This window comes from Perissodus microlepis, chromosome 12, assembly GCF_051167445.1.
Source record: "Perissodus microlepis isolate ML-2025 ecotype Zambia chromosome 12, ASM5116744v1, whole genome shotgun sequence".
Lineage (NCBI taxonomy): Eukaryota > Metazoa > Chordata > Actinopteri > Cichliformes > Cichlidae > Perissodus > Perissodus microlepis.
In genome coordinates this window covers 13,973,812-13,981,836 of record NC_140472.1, presented here as the reverse complement: position 1 = coordinate 13,981,836, position 8,025 = coordinate 13,973,812, and the positions used below count along the sequence as shown (strand labels likewise).

At 36.5% G+C, this 8,025-nt stretch overlaps 3 protein-coding genes across 3 annotated transcripts in view; 1 reads left to right on the top strand and 2 right to left on the bottom strand.

Annotated features, from left to right (window-relative positions):
* Positions 1-1,884: 1,884 nt before the first annotated feature.
* On the bottom strand, positions 1,885-3,125 carry LOC146375944 (beta-microseminoprotein A1-like). The gene is given in 4 exon segments (XM_084947572.1): positions 1,885-2,282; positions 2,382-2,488; positions 2,648-2,731; positions 2,911-3,125. Coding segments are annotated over 4 exon segments (324 nt in total). The 5' UTR covers positions 2,914-3,125; the 3' UTR covers positions 1,885-2,152.
* Positions 3,126-4,082: 957 nt separating this feature from the next.
* Positions 4,083-4,974, bottom strand: LOC146375943 (beta-microseminoprotein-like). The gene is made up of 4 exons (XM_084947361.1): positions 4,866-4,974; positions 4,617-4,698; positions 4,409-4,514; positions 4,083-4,306 (listed from the first exon to the last, which is right to left on the bottom strand). The coding sequence occupies exons 1-4, from the start codon at positions 4,866-4,868 to the stop codon at positions 4,177-4,179; spliced, it is 321 nt and encodes a 106-aa protein (XP_084803487.1). The 5' UTR covers positions 4,869-4,974; the 3' UTR covers positions 4,083-4,176.
* Positions 4,975-6,223: 1,249 nt separating this feature from the next.
* antxr1a (ANTXR cell adhesion molecule 1a) overlaps positions 6,224-8,025 on the top strand; it is a 30,485-nt gene continuing 28,683 nt past the window's right edge. Inside the window, exon 1 of the mRNA XM_084947527.1 lies at positions 6,224-6,771. Coding sequence (XP_084803653.1) covers positions 6,578-6,771 — 194 coding nt within the window. The 5' untranslated portion in view covers positions 6,224-6,577. The remainder of the gene's footprint in view (positions 6,772-8,025) is intronic.

Below are 8,025 nucleotides of genomic sequence, written 5' to 3'. Positions count from 1 at the left end.
GGAACCTATTTTTGAGAACAGCATAATAAAAATGAAAATTCTGTTTTTGGTGTGCCACTCCAATATTTTTAGTGTCCCCTATATGGCCACCGTGAAGCCAGTGTGAATGTGCATTAAACCTACATTCTTTTTAAAAGCCAAAAGGGAGCAATAAGTTGCAAAAATACTAATAAGCCTATAGAAGTTTACAGAAAACGACCCTTGCTTTTTACCTCATTAAAAATGTTCTCGATATGGTCTCAGTCACTAATTTTGGGTAACAAGTCTGTTTTATGACTTGTATTCAGTCTAAGTTACAGAAAGGACGGTTTGAGGCATAGATTATACAATAAAGGCATAGATCATATCACTAATAAAGGTATTCCCAAGGGTTGGATAACTGCCAAAAACAAGAGGCTCCTGGTGATTTTTAAAAAAAAAATTAGTTTGGGTTCAGTTTAAGATTTGGTAAAACCAACAAATCAGAAAGGAAGGAAATCAATGAGGAAAATATGTTTTGGTAGCAGACTGACTAGGGATGACAGTTTTCAATTAAAATCATGTGTAACATTTTACAAGACTGAAGTCACATGTCGTTAAGTTTCTGTTCTTTTCTAACAATAACCTGTCATAGCTTGGTTGTATTTGGAGCTGAAAGTGTGCAGCAGTGACATGCCTTTATAAAAACTGCCACAGCAATATTTATTTGTGTTGCAACTATAATGTTCATAATTGTAATTTGATTACTTAATCTATCCTCCTGTCCAGGTGAGATTGCGTTTAAAATATAGAAAGCTAAAAAGTATTTCATAATATCAGTGTGCAGTGTCCAAAACCAATGGCTGACACCACTATGTCCATCTACTTGCTCTCTGACCATCACAACCAGCTTTACATAGTTTCTGTTGTAATTTAACTATTCTTCTAATAATGTTTTAATATTAAAAACTTCACCACACACGCGCACAAGTTACGAGAACTACTGCTCCAAGCAACTTCATCCCCTCGATGCTGGAATTTCTTTTGCATCCGTAAAACACCCACCAAGTGTGAAGCAGCTTAGTCTACTATTATCTGATCCCTGCTGGGTTAGAGTTGGCAAAGGTACAGACATTCTTTTTTAAGTAGAAGTACAGCTACATAATTAAAAAAATGCTCTGGTAAGAGCTCAAATACTGATTCAACTTCTTACTCAAGTAAAACTGAAAAAGTACAGGCTCTGAAATCTCAAAATAATACATTAAAAGTAGCTCTTTGTTGGGCATTTCCATCTGTGCAAAGGACTTCATGCTATTCAATATAACATAATATTAGAATTGTATTAGAACTCTAGTTCAATTGAATTTCTAATTCTAATGCATTAAATCACATTGAACACAAACAAAGAAAACTAAAAACTTAAAAAAAAACCCCTCTATTTTAAGCTGCCTAAATTTTAGAAGGTGACTTTGCCTGCACACGTAAACAGAAAAGTGAGTATAGTCAGGGGTTAAAGTGGGATTCGGCAGATGGGGGTTTTAGTGATTATCCGTGGGGAAAAGAATCACAACTCACAATAATTTCCATGAACTCTAGTAGATTTTCTTTGTGAAAATCTACACTGATCTACACTGCTGAGGTTTACTGCTCTTTATGAATTTGCAGAGCTGAATTCAACAACATATTGCCAGTTTCCATCCCCACTGATAGTATTCTGTTTATACTTTTAAAAAAATCTTTAAACCAGAAAAAAACCCATAACTTCACATCATATACAGATACATATACAGCAATAGAAAGTAGAGATATTTGTGTAAAAATGTAGGGAGTACAAGTGAAAAGTTTTCAGAATAAATAATAATACTATTAATATATTAACTAATAAATACTCAAGTAAAGCGAAGGTACTTGAAAATTCTCCCAAAGTATAATAATGATGTGTTTTTCCTTTAATAATTCCCACGTCTGTTATTTGGTGAGTGACAGATTGCCAGATCTCTGCCTGTGGAACTGAAGGTTGAGATGCCTGAGCTGAAAAAGTGACTGAGAGTTGGTGGTTGGTTTCATATGAATTCTTGTTCAAGAATCTAAAAGGACTAACAGGCATTTTGAAAAATGGCACGAAAGTGATATGAAAGGCATCATTTATATGAAACGCCCATCTTCAGACTTCCAGAACGCCATAAAAAACGAATCACTTCAATACTGCACTAAAAACTGGACACCGTATTGTTGGTTCATCTTTCTTATGCACTACATATTCACATGCCTCTGGGTCAAACACTGACACACAGTCATCAGGGAACCGTTGTGGGGTGGCACACCTGTGATAATGTAAAAGACACACAGTTAACAGTGCATCATGTAAAGTCAAATATAATTGATTTTTCCATCTATTTAAATACCAGTAATTTAATGTAAACACTCAGGCACGGCAACATCTGGTGCAAGTACAGTCCCAACAATTAGCTCTCCATCTAGAGCCCACTGCATGCCAATTGTTATTGTCATCCTTACAATGGGTTGATAGATAGATAGATAGATAGATAGATAGATAGATAGATAGATAGATAGATAGATAGATAGATAGATAGATAGATAGATAGATATTATTCTGGCACAGTTCCTATTCAACTAAAAAAATGTGAGTGTATGTCTATCTCTGTGTGTTATTTCTGTTTTTTTCTTACCAGGTTCTAATTTTTTTGTTGATGCACTCACTATTTGTCAGTGACAGCAGAGCGCACAGCGGCAGAGCCAGAGCCAAATATTTCTTCAGAGGAAAACAAACATTGCAGTTTGATTAGGCACCATCTAAGTAATTACTTCTGTACATTTAATTACCAGTAAACATTAAGTTTTATAAAATTGCTGCTTATTGCTATAATTTATATAATTTTAGCCTGTCAGAAATGTACAAAACAACTGTTAACTAACAAAAATGAAACTCACCATCCTGGAAGTCAGATTTGCCAGATCCAAAAAGCAACAGTCTGAGCAACAAAGGATGCTTTCCTTTTAAACACCTTTGGATGTAGATGTAGATGGGAAGATTCGCTACATACATGTGGAAGAGGTCAAAATGTCTCAAAAAGCAAACAACCAAAATTGGTGCTCGAGAAAGTCGTTTTTCTATTAGTTTGTATTCATTTTAAGAATTAGTTAAACAGTCAAATCAACAAATATTCAGATCTTCTTTATTTCTTTTAAATCTGAGAAATAACTTGATATGCCAAGTTTAAACAAACACAGTTTGCATGCAAGCGTACAAGCTTACTGGAAGTTACGGGCAGCAGGATAGACCACCCCTCCCTTCTGTTTAATTTCAAAGGTCAGGCAGCAATTTTTGGAAAATGATATAGTTCTTGGTTCAAGGTAAATAGATATTCAGTTCTGATATCACATGATGAGTTGTCACTGTGCTTTACTATTACAAGTATGTTTTGTTTCCAATGAGGGACTATCAAAATAAGACAGGAAGTAATTAAAACATGAAAACACTGAACACTTAGACAGAGACTTCACCACGCAACACGGAGGAGGCAAGAAAAGTGATAATTGAAGAGACGCACAGACATCTGCATGAACTAAATACTTTAGCCTAGACAAGAAAGGATAAACACTGAGGGAGGAATAAACTAAAGGAAGAGAACTAAATACACTAAATGTAAAACCCCAACCAAACCACAAAACAAAGAGATAATACAAATAAATAAAGCCTCAAAGTCCAACAACCTCTCCACACAGGGTCAGAGACCCAGAACCATGACACTGAGTACTCAGATTGGGTGAAAATGTCTTAATCCCATTTTCCACATTATAGCAAGCTGACAGTGTAGCTTAGTATGTGTTTGAATAAACTAACTGGGACTGAAGATAAACACCAAGAACAAATAAATCAGAGCTTCATGAGACATCTCATCTCATAGCTGAAGGGATGGTGTATTTGGTGACAGAGTGAGACATCTCTGTCTTGGACTTTGGAGCTGGGAGTGGAAATGGAAGTTGGGATAGCTGAGTCAAAAAAAAGTGTCAGAGAGTTGTTGAAGAAGTGGGTATAAGACAAACTCAGACAGGCGATAGCAGTCATGACTAAATAAAAAGAATCACCACCAACATTTTTCTTTTAATTATTTTATTTAGTTGTTTTTGCATTCAGTGGTACTCACCGAAGACATATTTATGGATTTTTATTCAAGAGTCTAAATATTGATTGAATCACTTTCCCGTTGCAGCAAAAATTGGGCATAGTTCTGTTGGGTTATCTCTCTTGTGCACTACATATTCACATCTCTTTGAGTCAAACACTGACACACAGTCGTCGGGGAACTGTCGTGGGGTGGCATACCTGTGACAATAAAGTAAAGTTAACACAGTTAACAGTGTATTATATAAAGTCGAGATGACTAATGTTTTCCTCTACTTAAATAACAGTAATAAATGTACTTACGCAGCACAGCATCCTTGGCAAGTACAGTCCCAGCATTTACTGTTTCTCCATTTAGATCCCACTGCATGCCATGTCTCATCCATATCATCCTTACAATGGGTCATACCTATGAGTGAAAAAAAAGATCATGAACATTTTTCAATGTTTATGTGTGTGCACAAAGAATATACTTTATGTCTTTCAGTATGTATTATTCCTTTTTTCTCACCATATGTCTGAGGCTTAACAAAGCACTGACTATTTGTCAGTGACAGCAGAGCGCACAGCAGCAGAGCCAGAGCCAAGTATTTCTTCGGGGGAAAAAAATTGCAGTTTGATTAGGCACCATCAAAGTACTTACTTATGTATATTTAATTACTAGTAAACATCACACTTGATAATAATGTTGTCATTACTTTAGCCTATCAAAATCAGCTGTTAACTGAATTTCTTCTGAATTTGCAAAAATAAAACTCACCATTGTGGAAGTCTGATTTGTCAGATCTGAAGAGTTTTGAAGAGTGAATATTGTGTTTTTAATGCAGGGCGCTTTCGTTTTAACAACTGCATGTACAATGACCTTTGGAAGTAAACAACTGGTGGTTTTGTCATATAAATGTGACGTAAAGACAGCTTCAACTCAAACGTCAATATTCTCTAATGATAAGTGGCTGTAAGCCGGTTGAATTTAGAGATAAAAGTAAGTCATACCTGTTGCAGTGGAACAACGAGATGCCACAGTAGTCTGCGACTGAATGTGGTAGTATAGCAAAATACAACACAAACAAAACAATTGAGATTCAGGGGGAAAAATATGTAATTCACGGTCTGTGAAGCAAAGGTTTATATCTAGGCTGCATTGGATATAGTTTGTCAATATTTCTAATCAGATGAAAAAAAATGTTAAATGAGCTGAAATACACCAAATCATTGTCCTGAAAGCCAAAGTGCAGAACTGTTGAAAGCTGAAAAGAAGAAGAACTTTTAAAGTTGGAAATAGCTGAACATCTTTAATTGTACATAAGAAAAAGCTGATTAATGACAAAAGAAAATTTAAAGTAACAAAAAAAATCTGGATGAATACTGAAAGCTCATATTCTTTAGATCACTTGAAGAGTGGAATTATGGATTTCAAATGTCTAAACTCAAGAATCTCAAGTGAAGTTAAAGCTAACTGTTACCATCAATGTTGGTCCTTTGGTGTATTTGTAATGGCTTCCAATGTGACACAGGCATCCAAAAGTTGTGATTCAGTTAGGGTAAGTAAAAGTTAGTAGTGCAGGTCACTGATGTTTTGGAGCCCACGAGGGGTCAGCATTCAGCAACGATGGTAACAGTCTTTGTGTCTTCATGCATAAGCCATTAGCAACATCTAATCTACTGTCACGGTAACTATCTCTTCAAGTTTGATGAATGAACTTTGTTTATGGAAATCAGAAATTGGTCTACACGGTCTTCACAGTCATGCAGATGTCACCTAAATGTGTTGCTAGTTTTACTTCTTCTCCTTAATGTTATCTTTCTTTCTTGTTGTTCACATGATCACATGTGACAGTAACTTTCTCTTTGCATCATTAAACCAAGATAAATTCTTTGCATGTGTCTTCAGCATTATTAGGTTTCTGCAGCTCCTGGTTTTCGTGTGTAATATGTTCCAGCACACAAGGAATCAGACACTATGAACTGATTCCACAATATTTGTGGTCACTTTATAAAGGGTGAATTATATAAAGGCAGTCACTGATCACCACTAGATGGTGTGATAGGGCAGCAGACTCCAGTATTTGCTCTGCATTGTGTTCTTCGCATCATATTCTGGAAAGGAAGAGTGAGAGAGAGAGAGAGAGGGAGAGAGATGAAAAGAGTTAGACTTCTAGGGTTTGTGGATCTTTCTGCTGGATGGCCTTGCCCTTTACAAAAACAGCAAATATCAGTGGGAGGGTGCATGGGGCTCTTCTCATCTCTACATAATACTGTGTTGGAACCACTGATGAGAGGGTCCCAACAACAGTGAGCTCCATAGCACTCGTGCTTTGTCTCTCTCCTCCTCTTCACCCTCTGAGTTAAGCTCGCTGCTCTCTATTGGATCATTGCTTTTTGTGCTTCAAGGATCTGTGCAGAACTGAAAGAAGTTTCTACAGGAGGATTAAAACTTTGAAAACAACCGATGCTGGTTTCCTTCATCATCTGATGTTTATGAGACTTTTGGGTTTTTTTTCTGGAATAATGCCTTTGTGCTGGAAGAGAAGCTCCTGGTTGCCAGTGGTGTTTGGGACTGCGCTGGTCGTTCTTACTGCTGGTAATGCTGGACCGAATCAGGACAGAAGGCAACCTCAGTCATCCTCGTGCTTTGGAGGCTTTGATCTCTACTTTGTTTTGGATAAGTGAGTGAACTGACAGACATTACCTGATTTTCTATCGATAACTGAAAGCAGTTCATGATTTTTAAAAAAAATCTAGGAAGAAGCGTTTGTTGACGAAACAATTTGGTGTCTGTCTTTGTTTCTACATCCAGTAAAGTTTCTTCCTACCCTGAAAACTTAAGACAGTTCTCTAGCTAAACGTTTTATGCATTGTTATGAAATCATACTTATGCACGAAGTTTAAAATTAATATTTACTTTATGCCTAAAAGAATTGTGCTTTTTGTGTCCCCTGCAGCAATAAAATCATGGTTTTGCCAAGTGTTTTTATGATGTCATCACCCCATTTGGTATCATTATGAGTCTGGTGTCATGCAATGCAGGAAAATGGGTTAATGATGCAATGTTTTCATTATTGTGATTGTTGCTCCATTTAACTGTCAGCTGCAGTTACAGTGCTGTGTTTGGTGTACATACGTACCTCACTAGCAAGTGAAAAGCTTCTCTTGATAATTACGTTTCTTCATATTCTCAGATTTTCAAATTCTGTGTATCTTAGGGAGTCATAATGATAAAGTTATGTGGACACAGGTCATGATTTAGAATCCATTTCCCTGTTTATCTAAGCTCAGTTTGAGTTATCTTTGTTTTTCATTCAGCAGTGCAGCAAAGACAGCTGTACAAATCTGCAAAGTGGCAGAAACCTCCCACAATAATCTATCACAATTACATTTGACAGTCTTTTGGAGGGGGCATGTCGTGGACTTTTTTCATTTTGCAGGTTTCTGCAGGCAGCACACGATGCATTGATAAGTTAAACCTGAATTTTGATGCTCTGCAAATTTAGAATTTTCCCAACTAATCCTTTTAGGGTAATAACTAATAATTTTTAAGGTAAATCAGCACATAGCCTCTCTAGAACCGATGCTTAAATTGCTCAGGGAGTTGCCTTTGGACTATAGCAGAGTACTTACCTTCTGACATTTGTATTTTTAAATTCTGGTTTCAAACGACTTGTTTTTATTATAATATCACCACATGCCAAACTTCTTGGCCAACTAGGCCAAGAAAAAAAAAAGATCCAACTCATTAAACCACTCTTTTTTTATTTGGAGGTTTTAATTGGTGGATTTTTCTGTAGCTCCATTGTTTAGAGAGTCTCTACATGCAGAAGCAGAGAGAGATTTTCCAGTTGTCCTACAGTACTTCTCAGTGCCAAGTCCAGGCACATGCTGCTATTTCTTAGAGGAAAAATCAGGCACTTATGCAGGAGTGA

What these genes read in the sequence shown, in the direction of transcription:
- LOC146375943 (XM_084947361.1), bottom strand. An exon ending in TGTTAAGCCTCAGACATATG is followed by an intron (nt 4,515 to 4,616) that starts GTGAGAAAAAAG and finishes TTTCACTCATAG; the next exon opens with GTATGACCCATTGTAAGGAT. An exon ending in TGCCAAGGATGCTGTGCTGC is followed by an intron (nt 4,307 to 4,408) that starts GTAAGTACATTT and finishes TTATTGTCACAG; the next exon opens with GTATGCCACCCCACGACAGT.